The sequence below is a fragment of the Dromiciops gliroides genome, chromosome 4 (assembly GCF_019393635.1).
Source record: "Dromiciops gliroides isolate mDroGli1 chromosome 4, mDroGli1.pri, whole genome shotgun sequence".
Lineage (NCBI taxonomy): Eukaryota > Metazoa > Chordata > Mammalia > Microbiotheria > Microbiotheriidae > Dromiciops > Dromiciops gliroides.
Genome location: NC_057864.1, coordinates 164,957,707 through 164,977,996, shown reverse-complemented (window position 1 = coordinate 164,977,996; position 20,290 = coordinate 164,957,707). Strand labels below are relative to the sequence as shown.

The 20,290-nt window shown below is 37.3% G+C and overlaps 1 protein-coding gene across 1 annotated transcript in view; it reads right to left on the bottom strand.

Moving 5' to 3' along the window:
- BCAS3 (BCAS3 microtubule associated cell migration factor) overlaps positions 1-20,290 on the bottom strand; it is a 789,343-nt gene that overhangs the window by 542,904 nt on the left and 226,149 nt on the right. Inside the window, exon 13 of the mRNA XM_044003231.1 lies at positions 19,008-19,178. Within this exon, the coding sequence (XP_043859166.1) occupies positions 19,008-19,178 (171 nt within the window). The remainder of the gene's footprint in view (positions 1-19,007; positions 19,179-20,290) is intronic.

Here is a 20,290-nt window from a genome sequence, read left to right as displayed (position 1 = left end):
TGCTAGGTGCTCTTCCAAGTCTTTATTTTCCTTAAGATTCTTGAGTTTTTCTTGCTGGACATGGATTTTATTATTTTTTATCAAGCTCTATAAACTACAAATGATTAAGTACTTTGATTGGTATGTTACTTAATAGGTAAATTAAATTTGAGTAGTATTGTCATACCCTGAGTAATAACTATACCAATTTTAAGTCTATATTTTTCTTTTTTCTTCTTTAAACCATTATCCAAAAGTTTTATTGCAGCATGGCCAATTCTGTGTGTGTCTGGATTTTGATCTCAAAAATAATGTTTCTTTTAAGTGTCTTTTTGATCAACTGTCTTTTTCCCATTTTTGTACAGAAACTGCCATTTTACTACATTATTGAAATTGTCAATAGCACTGCAAAACACACATGGTTAAACAGTTAACTCCTACTATTGTTCAACAAAGTACGTTCAATTGTGGGGTGGAGGGGGGGCAGGGAGAGGTAGATAGGCATCAATTACCAGCTATTTCATTTAAGAATAGATGTAGAATAAACACAGAGGTATTGAGGTTTTATAACCATTATGACACTTTGATTGGCATTCCATTCTAAGAAGATCAAATTCAATGTTTTCAATTCGTAGTTATACACACATACACACAATGCCATATCAAAAACATAGCTTTGTTGAAGGGAAATGAGGTGTATGAATGGATAAGAACTTCAAGGGAATTGCAATCAATTGCAAGTAAAGTTAACAAATATTTATTAAGTGCCTACTATACTACAGGAACCGTGCTAAGTAGATGGGATACAAAGGGAAACAGTCCCTGCTCTCAAGAAGCTCAAAATCAAACTGCAATAATGAATTAAGCTTACCATCTGTCCAACTGATATACTTTCAAGAATTAGCTTATCCTCTGTAGTTCTTTAAACAATGACTATTACATTCACCTTAGTTCTCCAATGGATGTATATAACACAATTTGTTTTTATGAAAATATGATGTGAGAGCATTCCATGGGTTCTACTAAAATTACCAGAAAAAGAAAGAATCTAATGATACTCACCAGTAGATTGCTTAAATTAACATCTCCTTTATATTTCCAGGGAGAATATGGTAGATGATAAAAACCTAACACTGTTTCAACTAACTAAGTTGCAGAAATGAAAATAATTTCAAAATGGCACTTCACTGTCATTATATAAAGGTGTTCCTTCAAGTGAAACTACTATATTACCTGGATTTCTTTGGGATTGCTGAATGATCCTTAACAGTACCAGCCAATTTACTAGCCAATTGTGTTCAATAAGTGTAAATTTCTTTTTAATTGCATCTTTAGAAATAGCATATTTCATTATGCTTTTTTTAAAGTATATTTTCTGCAACCCAGAATATAAATACTAATTCTTCTTTCTTAGACTCTTTTACTACATATTTGGTACCACAGAAAACAAATCTATTCAGGTGTAGCAACAAACTTTACAAAAGACACATATAGACACACATTTTTGGTGGGGCAGTGAGGGTTAAGTGACTTGCCCAAGGTCATACAGCTGGTATGTGTTAAGTTTCTGAGAACGGATTTGAAATCAGGTCCTCCTGAATCCACGGCTGGTACTTTATCCACTATGCCACCTAGTTGCCCCCAAGATAAATATATTTTGTATGAAGTGTCCTCACCTCATTCCATAGAAGTAGATGGAGAAGGAGTAAGATGAGAAACAGCAGCAGAAGATATATTATGTCTTGTGAATGTATTCATATAATTCTTTTTTGTCTTGTCTTAGGTGTAATCCCAAATATTATATATTCAATAGAATTTTTAAATAGCTTTTCTTTCTATCTCTTCCAGTTGGATTTCAATGATAATGTACAAAAAGCCTCTGGTTTTATTTTATATCCTGCAACTCTGCTAAAGTTAGTAATTGTTTCAATTAAATTTTAAAAATCTCTAGAGTCCTCTAAGCAAACCATTATATTATCTGAAAAAATTTTTTGCCTATGCTTCTCTCTCTGGAGCATCTTTTCTTTTACATGGAAGCTTTGTATTTTTACTATGATATTTCTGAGAATTTTTGTTTATTTTAAGGAGACAGTCCATAGATTCTTTCTTTTCACTTTGTCCTCTGTTTTTAATAGATCTGAACAGTTTTCAACTGGTACTTTTCCATAAAATAAGTACTTAATATATGCTAACCCATACAGTGATTTTTTTAAAATGTGGACATACAAAATAATTAAAAAGTTCATTAAATATCCATTTCCTGCCAATGTAGATGCTCACTTTATAAGGCTAATTATTAACTGTTAGTTATTAATTATAACTCCTTGAAGAGTGATTCAGTCAGTGGAGGAATTAACATTTAAATACGTTTTAGTCTATTAGAAAGACAATGCCATAAGGGAATCTGCTCCACTTTAGGCATAAATTTCTTTGCACTGAGAGAAATACAGACAGTCTGGTGCTTCAACCATAAACTTCAAATGAATAGCACATTCTGGAACGACTTGAAAATATTACCAACATCTGAATATACCCTTAAAAGACAAAAGCTTTCTCCAATTTTGAGAGTAGTAACAATGATACCACCTGGATTTAATATTCACAGCAAACCCTTCATGCCATAAAAAGCCAAGCACTACTCTTATCTTTTTAAATTAATGCAAAAATAATTGCTTCAGAATATAATACACTGAAAATTGGTATAGAGGAAGAACACAACACAAAAGCATGTGTGTGGGGGGTGGGGGGTCGGGAATGCCTCCTAGTCACTTTCTCATTCTATAAAATGTTTACATTAAGAATCTGCTGCTGATATTTATACTCAGTTATAAAATCATTTGGGTCTACAAAAATTTGCCTGTCTTAAGACTCACTGAGCTAACTTGAGACCCTTTAATTGTCACTTCAAAAAAAGAAATTTTTTAAGTGTTTAAAATGAGTCACATGATTGTGCATACTCATTGATCCAGTAATATCACTACTAGGTCTGTATCCCAAAGATATCATAGAAGAGGGAAAAGGACCCACATGTGCAAAAATATTAATAGCAACTCTCTTTGTGGTGGCAAAGGATTATAAATTGAGGAAATGCACATCAATTGAGGAATGGCTAAACAAGTTGTGGTATATGAATGTAATGGAATACTATTGTGCTGTAAGAAAAGATGAGCAGAAAGGCACAGAGCTCATGATACAATTACCCCTCCAAACAGCAATAAAACAACCCCTGGAGCAGCAAAACTCACAAAATTATGGGCTGAGATTATTTTCCAACCAAAGACAGATTAGAGGGGGCCATGCTGGGCTGCTAACAGAGTCCAACCATATGATCATGCTGACACAGTCCCCAGGCAGGTTGCACCAGAGAAACCTACCCTAGAACCTCCAAATCAGCTGCAGCACTGGTGTCTTCTGGAACTAAGCTTATGGTTGGGTGAGAGGGCTGAACAGCTGGACACCAGGGGGGGGGGGAATACAGGGGTGTTTTCGTCGGAATTTGGCTATCCTACCCCAGCAGGGGAACCAGGAAGAAATCTTGAGTGGCAGGAGGCCCAGGTAGGGGAGGGGCGCAGGCTCATCAGAGCTAAGAACCACCACATCACACAAAGTTCTGCTGGCTGGTTAATTAGCAAATTGCCTTGAGGTTATCTTCAGACCACAGAAACAGGCCAGGCAGGAAAAAAATCTGCTCTGCCTCAAAATGAAACACCTGGGACACTCTGAAGCTTGGGACAGGGTAGCTTGAAAGTAGGGCCCCACACTAAGAAGGAGTTAAAAGTCAAATAAAAGATGGTAAAATGAGCAAGCAAAGAAAGTTAAGAACTATAGAAAGTTTCTTTAACAACAAGGTAGATTGAGGTACACCCTCAGAAGAGGATAACAACCTCAGGGCCCCTACATCCAAAGCTTCCAGGAAAAATATGAATTGGTCTCAGGCCATAGAAGGCACTCAAAAGGGACTTTGAAGAGAAACTAGGAGAGACAGAAGGATGATTTAGAGAGGTGGGGGAAAGAATGGAGAGAGAGATGTAGGAGAGTCATGAGAAAAAAGTCAACAGCTTGAAAGGCCAAATGGAAAAGGAGATACAAAACCTCTCAGAAGAAAATAATTGCCAAAGAATTAGGATTGAACAAATGGAAGCTAGTGATTTTATGAGAAACCAAGACACAATAAAGCTAATCCAAAAGAATAAAAAAGAATGAAAAAATAGAGGGCAATGTGAAATATCTTCTTGGAAAAACAGCTGACCTTGAAAATAGATCCAGGAGAGATCATTTGAAAATCACTGGACTACCTGAAAACCATGAACAAAATAAGAGTTTAGATAGCATCTTCCAAGAAATTGTCAGGGAAATTTGCCATAATATTCTAGAAATAGAAAGTAAAATAGAAATTGAAAGAATCCACTGATCACCACCTGAAAGAGATTCCAAAAGGAAAAGTTCCAGGAATATTATAGCCAAATTCCAGAAGCATTTATTTTTTGTTTATCCTTGTCTTTTGTGGGGCAGGCAGGGTGGGGTGTCTTATGTCTGGGGCCTCCTGGGTCCAGGGTTGGTGCTTTGTCCACTGTGCCACCTAGCTAACCCATGATGACATCTTTTTTTTGTTTGTTTTGTTTTTTAGGCAATTGGGGTTAAGTAACTTTCCCAGGGTCACACAGCTAGTAAGTGTTAAGTGTCTGAGGCCTGGATTTGAACTCAGGTACTCCTGACTCCAGGGCCGGTGCTCTATCCACTGTGCCACCTAGCTGCCCCATGATGACATCTTTAAAATAGGGTTGAGGGCAGGGGCAGCTAGATGGCAATAAGATGTTGGGAAGCACATGGTTATTTTCAGCAAGGCAATGATCCAATTTAACTCTGAAGGACTTGAGAAAATTGCAGTCCATCTACAGAGAAAGAACTGATGGTATCTGAAAATAGATTCGAGCATAATTTTTTTTGACAGTTCCTCAATCTGAAGTTTTGTTTTTATTTGTTTTCTCTCACAATCTAGCTAATGTGGAAATGTTTTTCGTGACTACTTATGTATAACATAGTGAATTGCTTGAGTTCTTGGGGGTGGGAAGGGAGGAAGGAAGAGAAGTTGGAACACAAAGTTTTAAATAACTGATGTCAAAATATGTTTTTGTTTTTTGTTTGTGGTTTGTTTTATTTTTGCAGGGCAATGAGGGTTAAGTGACTTACCCAGGGTCACACAGCTAGTAAGTGTCAAGTGTCTGAGGCCTGGATTTGAACTCAGGTACTTCTGACTCCAGGGCCCGTGCTCTATCCACTGTGCTACCTAGCTGCCCCCAAAATTTGTTTTCACATGTGAATTGGAAAATAAAATTCTAAACAGAGGGGAAAAAAAATGAGGAGCAGGAGAATTTCAGAGAAACCTGAAAGAACTTTTATGAACTGATGCTGAGTGAGATGAACAGAACTAGAACATTGTACACAGTAACAGCAATACTTTGTGATGATCAACTGTGGTGGACTTGGCTCTTCTCAGCAGTACAATGACCCAAAACAATTTCAATGTGTTCTCTACATCCAGAAAAAAGAACTGTGGTTTCTGAATACAGATTGAATCATACTATTTCTATTTTCTGGCTGTTTTTTCCTTCTTTTTTGATGTTTTTCCCTTGTGTTCTGATTCTTCTTTCACCATATGAATAGTATAGAAATGTGTTTGGTGTGATTGTACATATATAAGTTATATCAGATTGCTTTCCGTTTTGGGGAGGGGGGAGGGTAGGGAAGGGGGAGAGAAAAATTTGGAACTGAAAGTCCTATGAAAGCAAATGTTGAAAACTATCTTTACATGTAACTGGAAAATAATAAAATACTTCTATGATTTAAATAAATAAATAAATATTTTAAATTAAATAAAATGAGCCACATGAGTAAGGTGAGGGCCATGCTAAATTACTTTCCTTTTTGTTGTCAACATTACATACTGATTCCAGAACCTCTCACCAAATGTCTGAAGATCTTTCTTAGTGCATTTCAAAGAAAATACATTATCATACCTCAATTAGAAAACGCTGTAATAAAGAACTACAATCCAATGCTTTTTCTGACCTACTTTTCAAACCTTTGTCAGACCACAAGTTTTGGGTCCTACCATCACAAGCTGGAAGGAAGGTGCAGGTAGAACAGAGAGAGGTAGAAGATGATTTTTAAAAAAATTTTGTTAAAAAATGTACTGATCAGTTATGTTAATTTTACCCTTTTCCTATCATTACAAATATACAGAAACAGCAAGCAAAATGAGTATTTATGCAAATGAATTAGACAGAAATAAAGCCAATAAGAGAAGCAATTGCTCAATTTTCATGAAAGCAAATGAAAATTGCTAATATCTGCCTATCCTTGTCATGTGAAGAAACATTCATAAAAACTCAACCATTAACTGTTTAAGATTCTATTTGTCCATCTCCAAAGGACAGAGAATATAGTAAAAAAAAAAAACCAAACCCAAGTGGGTTATGAACCAGTAATTCTAGAAAATTTAAGTCTTCAAAAAACCAAAATAGGAAGCACTAACACATTGTCCTTTAATGGAGTTAACTAAATCCTTTTTTTTTTTTTTTCAGGACAATGAAGTTTAAGTGGCTTGCCTAAGGTCACACAGTAAGTGTCTGAGTATTGTATTTGAGTATCTGAGGTTGTATTTGAACTCAGGTCCTCCTGAATCCAGGGCCAGTACTTTATCCACTGCACCAACTAGCTGACCCCTTAACTAAATCTTAAAGTGGAAATAAGCTTTCTCCTACTTATTCATTCTCTGGTGATTTTCAGAGAAACCCAATTTCTGCAATGATGAAAAATATGCTCTGTACTCTGAAAATAGAAGAGATGAGAATAGAAGGAGTGAATCTAGAACCAATGGATGCAACAAAACACAACAAAAAAAAAAGATTTTCAAAAATCAGAATTTGAAAGCAAACTCCCATATCTTTACATGAACACAGAAATACCCACAATAAATACCAATTTCGAAAGTAGAATTATTAATATATTGTGTTATGGCAGGCAAGAGAACTGAACTAGGTAGGATTCTACAAGTTGAAAATTTTCCATGGGTATCAGGAAACTGCCTAGGATTTATATCTAAATCCAGCTGAAATCACAGATCCTACACATGTTTGGTTTGGCTTGTTATTACCCAGTTAAAAAACATGATGGAAGAGCATTTTCTCATTATGATGGCTATGGGTGGGGAAGACTGAATCAGATTCAGTTGATGTGTGGGTTAGTTTTATCGAATTGCTTTTTTCTGTATTACAAGGCAGGGCTTTCTAGGGAAAGAGAGAGTAAAGATATATTTAGAAGTAAAGATGGGTGGAGCTAAGATGGAGGAGAGAAGCCAGGAAGTTGCCTGAGCTCTCCCAAGTTTCCCTCAAAAACAACATTAAATCAAGCCTCTAAACAGGTTCTGGAACTAGAGAACCTACAAAAAGACAGAGAGACACAATCTTCCAACTTGAGATAACTTAGAGGACTTCAGGAAAGATATGTCTCGCTTTGGCAAAAGGGAAGGGCAGCACAGTGAAGCTCAGTGCAGCGCCTTGGAGGGGGTCTGGGCAAGTCAGTAGGAGGCTCCTGGCCACAGCATAAATCAGTAGCTGAGTAGCTTGGTCCTGGCTCAGAAGGCTAGTGGCACAACAGGCTATTTGTGAGGCCCACCAGTCCTGAATGAGAGGGCAAACTACCAGCTAGAGAACCACTCACAGGACAGGCACAATTTGGCCAAGCCATCCCAGCACAGGGAGCAAGGCCAAGGTTGTGAGGAATCTGAAAGCCACAGTGGTCTCAGAGTAGAAAGCCAGTGATTAGGCCCCGATGTCCCAGAAAAAAGAAGCTTGCAACGGTGGTCCCTATGCCCCAGGAGCAGACCTCAACTACATAAATTTAAAAATATGCTACAATATGAGTAAGAAACACAAAAGGATCCTTACCACTGACAGATTCTGTGGTGACAGGGAACACCAAAATACAAACTCAAATGCTGTCAAAATGCCTATATGTAAAGTCTCAAGTGGAAAGATGAATTGGTCTCAAGACCAATATGCCTTCTTGGAAGAGCTCAAAAAGGCTTTTAAAAATCAAATGAGAGGGGCAGCTACGTGGCACAGTAGATAACGCACCAGCCCTAGATTCCAGAGTACCTGAGTTCAAATCTGGCCTCAGACATTTGACACTTATTAATTGTGTGACCCTGGGCAAGTCACTTAACCCCCATAGCGCCCCCCCCCCAATCAAATGAGAGGGGCAGCTACGTGGTGCAGTGGATAAAGCACTGGCCCTGGATTCAGGAGGACCTGAGTTCAAATCCGGCCTCAGACACTTGACACTTACTAGCTATGTGACCCTGGGCAAGTCACTTAAACTTTCATTGCCCTGCAAAAAAAAAAAAAAGTATTAAGTAAAAATCAAATGAGTGGGGAGCTAGGTGGTGCAGTGGATAAAGCACCGGCCTTGGATTCAGGAATACCTGAGTTCAAATCCAGCCTTACACACTTGACACTTACTAGCTGTGTGATTCTGGGTAAGTCACTTAACCCACATTGCTCCACCAAAAAAAAAAAAAAAAATCAAACGAAATGGGGCATCTAAGTGGCGCAGTGGATAAAACACCAGCCCTGGATTCAGGAGGACCTGATTTCAAATCCGTCCTCAGAAACTTGACACTTACCAGCTGTGTGACCCTGGGCAAGTCACTTAACCCTCACTGCCTCACCAAAAATGTGTGTGTGTGTGTGTGTCTTTTGTGAAGTTTGTTGCTACACCTGAATAGATTTGTTTTCTGTGATACCAAATATGTAGTAAAAGAGTCTAAGAAAGAAGAATTAGTATTTATATTCTGGGTTGCAGAAAACATACTTTTAAAAAACCATAATGAAATATGCTATTTCTAAAGATGCAATTAAAAAGAAATTTACACTTATTGAACACAAGTAGCTAGTAAATTGGCTTGTACTGTTAAGGATCATTCAGCATTCCCAAAGAAATCAAGAGGCAATGTAGCAGTTTCACTTAAAAGGAAGCCTTCTGATCCTTTAATGTTGAAGCTGCCAGGTCCTGTGTAATCCTGACTGTGGCTCCATGTATATGCATTTATGTGTATACATAAATATATAAAATTTTAACAAATAAAATTGTATGAATCATGTCTTCAAAAACATAAGCTGAAAAGCTGGCATGGTTGTTGAAGTAGAAAGAACCTGGAAGCCAGCAAAACTGGGTCCTAGTCCCTGTGATACTACTAAGTAGATCTATCAACTTGGAAAAGGCATTTCCTTTTGTTGGGTCTCATTTTCCTCATCTATAAAATGTAGGAAGACAATCATTGCTAAAGGCTAATGTAACTCTAACATGACATGATTTGATAACAAAAAATTATGTGCAGCTAAATTTAATCTCATAGGAGGCTAGGTGGCACAGTAGATAGAATTCTGGGTCTGGAGTAAAGAAGACTCTTCTACCTGAGTTCAAATCTGGTCTTAGATACTTACTGTGTGACCCTGAGCAAGTCTCTTAACCCTGTTTGATTCAGTTTCCTCATCTGTAAAATGATCTGGAGAAGAAAATGGCAAACTATTCCAGTGTCTTTGCCAAGAAAACACCAAATGGGGTCACAAAGAGTTGGATATGACTGAAAGAACTGAACAAAAACATCAAAATTTAATATAACAATGATTGGCCCTGGCCATTTTGCTCTGAACTATTTCCCATGTGCAATATGCATACAAGGAAGGAAGGAATCTATTTACTCTACTCTGTGAATATATCAGTTTTCTATCTCAAAGTGAACTGGATGTTTCATCACAAGTCCTCTAGAGCTATAGTAGCTAATTTTGTTGATCAGAGTCGCTAAGTTTTTCATGTCTTTATAATACTCGTACTGTATAAATTGCTCCCTTAGTTCTGCTCATTTCACTCTGCATCATTCGTATATCCTATAGCATTTCTTATAACATAACAATATTTCATCACCTTCATATACAGTAACTTGTTTAGCCATTCCCCAATGGAAGGCCACTCCCTCAGTTTCCAATACTTTGCCATCAGAAAAAGAGCTGCTAAATATTTTTGTACCTATCAATAATTCAATAAGCATTTATTAAGTGCCTACCATATAGGCACTATGTAAGCCTTTTTCTTCTTATTTTGATCTCTTTGGGACATGGACCAAGTAGAAGTATGACTGGGTCAAAGGGCTTTTGGGGCATAGTTCTAATTGCTTTCTAGACCAGGCCACCATTCCACCAACAATGCAATAAAGTGCTTGTTTTCCCACAAACCATTCTGCATTTGTCATTTTCCATTTTTAACAACTTAACAAATCTGATGGATGCGGTAGTATCTGAAAATTGTTTTATTTTTCATTTTTCTAATTATTAGTGACTTAAAACATTTTTCATATAGCTGTGGACAGCTTGGATTTCTTTCTCTGAACAATGCATATTCATATCCTTTGACCATTTATCAGTTAGGGAATGGCTCTCATGTCCCCTTCTTTCTACTGACCTGTATACTAGACTGGTACAGGCCCTTTTCAACTCACACCTAGGTCACTGCAATAGCTTTCCAGCTGATATCACTGTATCTAGTCTCCACACTTCAATTAATCCTCCAATCTGCTGCCAAAGTGTTTTTCCTAAGGTATAGGTCAGATCCTATCTCCCCCTATTAAAGAAACTCCATTTGTTCCAGGATCCAATATAAAATGGTCTATTTAGCATTTAAAGCACTCATCAACCTGTGTTTCTATCTCTTAACACTTGCCATATACTTGGCAATGCAGCAACACCTGCCCTCTTGCTGTTGCTGTCACAAGACCCTCCATCTCCTGAATCTGTGCCTTTTCACCTGCTGTCCTCTGTGCCTAGAATGTTCTCCAGCCACACCTCTGCTTGCTAGTTTCTCTGACTTGCTTCAAGAATCAGCTCAAATGCCATCTTTGTCAAAATATTGATCCCAATATCTTACTAACAATACTGCTGTCACCACGCACAATGCCCTCTCAGCTCTGCTCACCTCACCATACCTCCATGTTCATTAGTCTTTCAGGGTTTTTGGGGGATCATCCTGTTTGTCATTTCCTGTAGCACAAGTCCATTCCACTACAATCATATAACACAGCTTTTTCCATCATTCCTCAATTGATGGAAATTCCCTTGATTCTCAATTCTTAGCCTCCACCAAGAGTTGCTATATTTTTTGTACAATTTTCCCCCTTTTCTCTTTTTCATGATTACTATTGTTAACTGTTTCCCTTCCATCCTATTCCCTTCCCCATGATATTTATTCTATTATCCATCTTCTTTCATCCTATCACTCTTCAAAAGGGAATCCCCTCCCCCACTCTGCCCTTCTTTCTTTTGCCCCTCTCTCTTTATCCCCTTCCCCTCCTATTTTCCTACAGGGTTATAGAGATTACTCCACCCAATTGAGTGAGTACATTAGTCCCTCCTTGAGCCAATTCTAATGAGATTGAGGTCTTCGAGCTAATTTTAATGAGTGTTACTCATTAAAATTGTTGGGCTCATTTACTGCCCAGATTAAATAGATTACTCCACCCAGTTGGGTGTGTCTATTAGTCCCTCTTTGAGGCAGCTCTGATGAGTTTAAGATCTTTGAGTCTTTTCTGATGATTGTAAAATTCATTTACTGCCCTCCTCCTCTCCCATCTCTTCCCCCACTCCATAAGCCTTTTCCTAGTACTTTCATGTAGGATTTCACTTCTGCCCTTCCCCCTCCCCCAATGAATTCCCTTCACCCCTCAATTTAACCCTAAAGATGTTATCATCTAGCTAAGTGACACAGTGTACAAATCATCACCCCTGGACCCAGGGGGATCCCAGCCAAAACCTGGCCTCAGACACAAGACAGTCGCCCACTGTACGACCCCAGGTACGTCCCCCAGCTCCAATTTTTTTTTTTTATGGTTCTCTAGGGTCTTGTATTTGAAAGTCAAATTTGCCATTCAGTTCAGGTCTTTTCATCACAAACATCTGAAAGTCTTCTTTTTTCATTAAAGTCCCATTTTTTCCACTGAAAGATAATGCTGAGTTTTGCTGGGTAGGTGATTCTTGGTTGTAATCCCATTTCCTTTGCCCTTTGGAATATCATATTCTATGCCCTCTGGTCCTTTAATGTAGAAGCTGCTAGATCTTGTGCTATCCTGACTGGGGCTCCACAGTACTTGAATCCTTTCTTTTTGGCAGCTTGCAATATTTTCTCCTTGACATGAGAGTTCTGGAATTTGGCTATAATATTCCTAGGAGTTTTCTTTTTGGGATCTCTTTCTGGAGGTGATGGGTAGATTCTTTCCATTTCTATTTTAGCTTCTTCTTCTAGAATTTCAGGGCAATTTTCCCTGAGAATATCTTGGAAGATGGTGTCTAAGCTCTTTCCTTGATCATGGTTTTCAGGTAGACCCATAATTTTCAAATTATCTATCCTGGACCTATTTTCCAGGTTGGCAGTTTTTCCCAGAAGATATTTCACATTGCCCTCTATTTTTTTATTCATTTGGATTTGCATTATTGTGCCTTGGTTTCTCATAAAGTCACTGGCTTCCATTTGTTCAATCCTAATTCTTAGGCAATTATTTTCATCAGAGAGCTTTTGTACCTCCTTTTCCATTTGACTTTTCAAGCTGTTGACTTTTTTCTCATGTCTTTCCTGCATCACCCTCATTTCTCTTTCCATTTTTTCCTCTACCTCTCTAATTTTATTTTCAAAGTCCTTTTTGAGCACCTCTATGGCCTGAGACCAATTCATATTTTTCTTGGAAGCTTTAGATATAGGGGCCCTGATGGTGACATCTTCCTCTGAGGGTGCACCTTGGTCTTCCTGGTTACTGAAGAAACTTTCTATGGTCTTCACCTTTCTCTGTCGGCTCATCTTGCCTTTCTTTTACTAGACTTTTAGCTCCTTAAAGTGGGGCACTGTTTCCAGGCTGCAGTATCCCAAGCTTAAGAAGTCCCAGGTGGTATGATTTAAGGAGAAGCAGGTTCTTCCCTTGCCCGGCCTGTTTCCTGGTCCTAGATGACCCCAGACCAACTTGCCAATCAACCAGCTTTGTGTGTTGTGGTTGTTAGCTCTGACGAGTCTGTGCCCCTCCCCAACCTGGGCCACTTCTACTTGAGCCTACCACCTGGTTCTCAGTAGGGGTGTAAAATCCAAGTTCTGCCTTACCACCAGCATAGACCCCTGTAGTCTCTCCCCTGCCCAGGGCTCAGCCCACTCACCAGACTGTGAGCTTAGTTCCAGAGGACACTGGTGCTTCAGCTGATTCAGAGGCTCTGGGGGTCTCCTTCTCTGGTGAGGAGACTGAGACTGGATCTGTGTCAGGGTGACTGTGGGTTTGAGCCCAACTCCTGTATCAGCACAGCAGCTCCCTCCTTCTGGCCTTCCAAGCCGTTCTTGGTTAGAAGATGATTTCAGCACATTCTTCTGTGAGTTTTGCTGCCACTAGCCTTTCTTCTGAGACTATTTTCCACCTACTCTATATACATCCAATACATACATAGTTGTTTGTATAGGTTGTCTCCTCCATTAGAATATGAGTTCCTTGAGGCAGAAACCATGTTTTTGTCTTTCTTCTTTCTCTAGGGCTTACCACAATGCCTAACACAAAATGCTTAATGAAATATATATATTATATATATGTACATATATATAAATACACTTATATATATATAAATTATACTTACATATAAAATACTTAACAAATATTGATAATCTTTTTAACAGGAATTGGGTTCAATAAGCATTGCAGTTCCCTGGAGGTTAATTATAAAAGATTCAAATCACAGGAAGGTGAGACCAAAGTGCCACCCTCCTACAGAATAAAACTTTGCCTTTAGTGTCAAGACCTTATATGGATGCTGGACAACAGTGCACAAAATTAAAGGATTACTAAATTTGATCTGGTCTTATCTACTGTTCAGATTAAGATGCGATGATACTGGGGGCAGCTAGGTGGCCCAGTGGATAAAGCACAGGCCCTGGATTCAAGAGGACCTGAGTTCAAATTCAGCCTCAGCCACTTGACACTTACTGTGTGACCCTGGGCAAATCACTAAACCCTCATTGCCCTGCCCCCCCAAAAGATGCTATGATACTATAGTTACAGAGGTCAATGGAAAAAATAAAGTAAATGTCACCAGAAAATTATGAAAACGAAATGTTCTCTTAACCTGGAGAACAAGACAAAGTTTAGTATGTGGTGAGGAATAAGTCATACAACTGTTCCAAGTTTTAAATTTTAGAAATTTAAACAAAGATAGAAGAGAAGACCTAACTTACAAGAATTAAGCACAATTGCTACTATTACCCAGTTTTATTCAGAGATTGACTACAGATATCATGTTGACATTGCCAAGTTGATTCTCCCTCTTCTTCTTTAACCTTTCTCCCTTCTCTCTCTGTGATGGTATTCAGTTTTCATTGAACCATTTTTGACTATATGTATCTTGCCTTATCAGACCTCATAATCAAACATCTTTTTCCCAATTATTTTGTACATTTTCTTTTCTATATTGCTCAAAGGTAGGCATATTTTTCAAAAGTTTGAAAGAGGAAGTGAGCTGTAAACAAAATTGCTCTCTGGACATAACCTACCCTTCATCATAATCATGCCATAACTGTGCTGTACTGCTATAGCAATAGATAGGGAGTGCTGGTGTTTTCTTATTGATGCCTCAGAACTGAGACACATTGAAGGAGGAGGGCTTGACAAAAATCACCAAACAAGTGAGGCAGAAAACACATAAGAATTTGGGGACCCAATTTCCTACTAGGTCTTCTAAGCTCTGATGCTGGCCAAATGCAGGAAGAAAACTGTTATATCTTCCAGAGATGTTCAAGTAGGCAATACTGTTGATTTCCCTTGTTAGTAAGCAAACAGCAACAGGCATTCAGAAAGTTGGTGAACTGGTAGCCCTTGTGGTAGACCTTTATTTTCTTCTCTTTCTAACACAGTAATCTAGATGCTATATTTCATGTCAGTATAAGAACCATGAAGCCAGATGGTAAAAATACAGATGAGTTTGGGTTTCCTGCAGGCCACTGAGTCGTCACACAGGAAGGGGATTCTTTTTCAATATCCTCTCAATAGGTTTCACAACCAACTAAAAGAGAGGTAATTTCATATTACAACGAGCTCTTTTGGGGAGGGTCCACAGAATCACTTCTCAGCCTGTCTGAACTGCCAGGATGTCAGCACCACCAGACAGCAAAATACAATTTTCCAAAAGACCAGTCTCTACTCACCACTTAACTGAGCACACTCACCCAATGAGCAAGCATTATCAACTTGACTGTATTAAAGTTCAACAGAACACCATAATTGATACAAGATGGATAAGCCAGTCTTTATCATCTGAATAGAGAGACTGACAAAACACCTAGGGGATCACTAAACTTGTTATCAAAACCAGCACTTATTTTCCGGGTAAGGGGTGGATTACATTTTTTATCTTCCAAAAATATATTTTTCTTCATTTTGCGAGAGATCAAGGCTGTTGACCAGTAGTCAAAAGCAATTATGAGAGCAATTATAACAATACTTAATGGTAAATTACACCACTTAACTTATCCAGGTCTATAAAACATGAAAGTGACATGAATAAAAATGGGTACAAATTCAATCAAATTGCTTTTGTCCTTAATGCAGTTACTAAAGGAGGGTCACATCATCCAAAAATCAAACAAATCAGATTAGCATCAGAAAGACGACGAATCAGATTTTATACCACTCTACTGTAAACATGAAAATATCTTTATCAAAGGCTCCATGGACTTAAACAGCAAAAACCAATGCATTGTCAGTTCCAGTTCCCAAGATGTATGAGGAAGAAAAAAACATTATAGCTAAGGTCAAACATCAGTGGAAAGGGGCTAAAAGTGATAAATCTACAACATTAACTACTGCACTCCTTTTAATAGAATCCAGCATAAACTCAAAACAGCCTTGTGCTCAGACTGAACTATTTATCTGAGACAAAAATGTCTTCTTGACAAAAAACAGATTCCCTTCAATAAAAGAAAGGCAGACAAAATTATGCTCTGAGGGAATCCTGTCGCTTTTTTAAAAAACAAAGAATTATTCTGTAATACACGTAGATATAAACCTAATTTTGCCCAAAGATTTCCAACATGGCAATAGAATGAAAATAACTCAATATTTTAGAACATATATCATTAACCATGGATAAAAAAGTACTACCTTTTTTAAAATAAGAATTAAACATATGGCAACTTGTTGGGGTTGAACATCGTTTAGCTTTTGACATTTGAAAAGCTAACATTGCTATGATTCCTACTTCTTGATAAGCATCTTTATTTGGTTCAATTGTTATCATTTAATTCCTAACTAAATGGAAATGAACCTTTGAAATGACAGAGGTCTACAGTTCTTCCTTCTTCCCTCCTTTTCCCTCAAAACTCCACCTCCTCTACCAAACCCCAGAGAATTCCTTTTTAATGTAATAAAAAGTTAATAAGGAACAGGAAAAAATCCAATCACATCTGAAAACAAATAAGGGCCAAAATGCTATACTTTGACACAGTAACGGTTTATTCATTTTCTTCCTATATTTTTTCTGTACTTCAGATAATATGAGAACACTTAATTAATATGCCATTTTTCACCTTTCTGTTTCATCAAAAACATTAAAGATCAAATTTTCTGCTTTTAAATGACCACCTATCTCTCTGTCAACAAATGTTAGATGTTTAACAGACTCATTTGTAGTCACAAAACTGCCTAGTGTTGAGGGTCATTACTAGAAACTAAATGTGGGTGGCCTAGTGATGAATTAATTAAGAATCAAGAATCAAAGGTCAAAAGCAAATATTTTTTCTTTAAAACTCATAAACCACTTAAAGTTTATGCATTTAATTCCAATTTTTAAAAGGGGAACATCTGTATGGGTTTATTTCTATCCATTTCAGCTAATTAACAGGTCTAAATAAATAGCCATTAAGGCCAACTGAAAAGTTTGCTAACACTTCATTAAAGGGACATTTAAACAAGCACATGAGCCTTGTTAACATATTTTGGTTTACCACAAAGTTACTTGGGGTTCGGGAAAATTATTTTTATTCTGTTTTAAAATAAAATATGACAGCCAGATCCACTGGCTCAGAATTCTGAAACCTTTCTCTTTTCACTACACTATAGTTCAAACTTTCTCAAAGTGCCACTGTTTGTTAATGCAGGAACTCACGCCTAAGCAGCTGCCATATGCCATATTTCACCAAGATGTCTACCACAATATACTAAAAGCATATTTTCCCAAGGAACATTTGATATTTGGGGCTAATACTTTAAAGCCCCCGATACTTTTTAAATGGTATTTTCTGAAGAAGGAAATGAACATATGCATGGCATAAAGCTAAAACAATTTTAATTCCATCTGTGTTGATCTCATATCTCATAGAATGAGTTAATTTTATATTGCATTTTAATAGAAACATTCACAAACTGATGGAAAGGGAAAATGAGTTTTTTTCTTGCAGAATTTTAGAAACATTCTATTAAAATTATTAATATATAAAAATTCTTTGTTGTACTGAAAGAACCCATTTATAAGGCTCATGTTTATTCAGTCTCTGTTGCAAAATGAAGAATGAAATAAGATCAAATTTAAGCCTTGATGATTTTCAATTGCCATGTCCTCAGAAAGTGTACTGCAAATTGAGGTCATAAAAATTATACCCATATTTATTTCTGGGGCAATATTATTTTAAAATAATGACTATCTTGAATCCCAGTGTTTATCCTAAGAAAACATTTTAACTTGCTAACAATGGTTGGGATTATTCATCATATGGACATACTACATGGGCCAATGATATTCTCTAACACAGAACAAAAAAATTCCCATATTAAGGTGTGTTTGTTCCTGGTGATTAGTGCTCTTATTAAAAAAAAATCTGTCTTAGAAATGAAATTATTTATCTCATGTTTCAAATCTGTGCTAAAAATCAGTGCCTAGTTAAATATTACATAAGACAACATAAAGAAGGTTTCATGAAATCCTAGAAAAGTCATCATTTCTCAGGTCCATAAACTCACCTATCTTGACACCAGTGCAGTTTGAAAAAAATGGATTTATATTGTTAGCATTTCTAAAATAAAACAGGAACAAAATCATGCCATTGATTCTGAAATTCTGAACTCCTTTTCTGTTCCTATTATATTTATATTTCAATAAGGAAATATTTAAATAAGGAAACTCAACATCCAACACATTTTTACAGAAGTTTACAATCCAATTTTTAAAATAAGCCAACAGCAAACAATAGAAAATATTTGTAAAATACTACTAAGCAAAGAAAGAAAGGACCAATTCCAAGGCCAAAAAATTAAAGTTATAATATTTGAATCACTGAAGCTTTTTACTTATCTAATAGAGAATTCTAAATGTGAGGTTGAGATAGAAGGTTTATACATTCATTTAGAAGGTTTCCTTTTTTCTTCCTAAAGTAAATGGATTACCAGAAACAGGATTTATAGCTGTTTTCAACATGCCAAGCACCACCCTTGTCCACTCAAATTTATTTCACAAATATTCCAGCTCACTCAAGTTACAACGGACTCCTAATTACTCCTTCATTACACCATATCAAACAGTTCACCAAGATTCTAAATCCCAGTCAGAGTTTGTTGCTACACTTTGCATTAATAACTGTAATCAGAGCAACACCACCACTGGTCAGCATAAATCAGTGTCAATGTTGAGCAAGTGTGAGGAAAGCACAACTGACAGTTCACACTCGATGTTGTCAAAATGTCATGTAAATGAGCATTAAGGGCTGTATACATGTTGGCTCAGCTGGATCCTCAATGACGCTTCACCACGCAGGCCGCAGAGCGAACATGCAGATGCTGCTGACCTGGCAGACACAAAGACACTCCCCATTGCGATGAAGTAAGATAAAAGCAAGGCAATCCCTGCAAGAAGCAGAAACCCAGAAAACAATCTCTGCTTGCTGCATGCACCAGAGCCTCTGCTCACCTGTCCTTCTCCAACCGTCTCTGTGTCGATGACTGTGATGATTCCTGGGACCAGAGGACTTCGGCGAGTACTGCTGGGGATGGCAACATCCTCCTCAGTTACGCCCGAAGGCAGGGTGCCAGTCAGCTGGGTAACGACCTTCCCAACCATGGTCAGTCCAGTTTTCAGGGTCTACAGCAATGAAAAGTAAAAAGGATGGTACTCTGATTCCCCATGCAAATGCCTACTGTAGGCACACCCTATGCCATTTCTTTTCACAGATTTGAAGTAGCCTCTAAAAACCTAGAAGCTACTTTTTTCATGACTTTAATGAAAAAGAAATCTCATTAAGGCTGATCCAGCACCTTTTAACATGATTTTCAGATTTAGTAAATTGGGTGAGTATGAAAGCAAAGGTTGGTAAATGTTCTCTCAGCCGACAAGGGGGATGGTAGGAAAGAGATGAAAACTCAGGAAATATTTTTTCTCCTCTTGAGAGTATATTACAAAAGGTACCCTAGTCTAATGCCTTAATTTTATAAACTGAGGCCCAGGGAGAACTGACATTAGTAGTAAAAGGCGGATCTAGGGACTTCAAATATAGCAATTTTTCAACTGTCATAACATCACACTACCTTCCACTACACAATGTTGCCTTGGTATATGAATGTGAAATGTTCTAGCATATGTCTGTTTATGAATACACTGAGAAATACAGATAATTCTTTTCTCCTTCCTTAAAATGCATACTTTCAAAGAAATATCCTAATTAAAAAAACATGGACAGCATGATATGCCACTCTCCTGTTGAAATATTCTACTCATAATTCTGTCCTCTAGTTAAATCAGGTCAAATTACATTGGTAATTTTGCCAAGCAGTTGGAACTGCTCTTTTCAACATAGCTGAAATTTACTGTGTCTTGTAATATCGTATCCTAACCACTAAGATCTGGCATGATGAACATGCCATCTCCCACTAAACGGCTAATAACTGGTAAATGGAGTATTAGAAAAAATTAGCCTTAAAGCTCCTACCCTACATGGCAGCAAAAAATACTTCAATTTGTTTCTAAAATACTATTTTGCTTAAATATCATGGGATATTTTCAAAAATTCTGAATTGGTCCTTTTCCACTTAAAGCAAACGTAAAAACAACTAAATCTTGTTGTATGTAATTGCATAGATATTAAATTAGAATTCTTTATAGTCATATGAAAACACTCACTGGAGAGATACAGGATGCTTCATAAACAAGCTACAACATATAAAAGGCTAAGTAATTTGTAAAAGATAAAGAAGAGC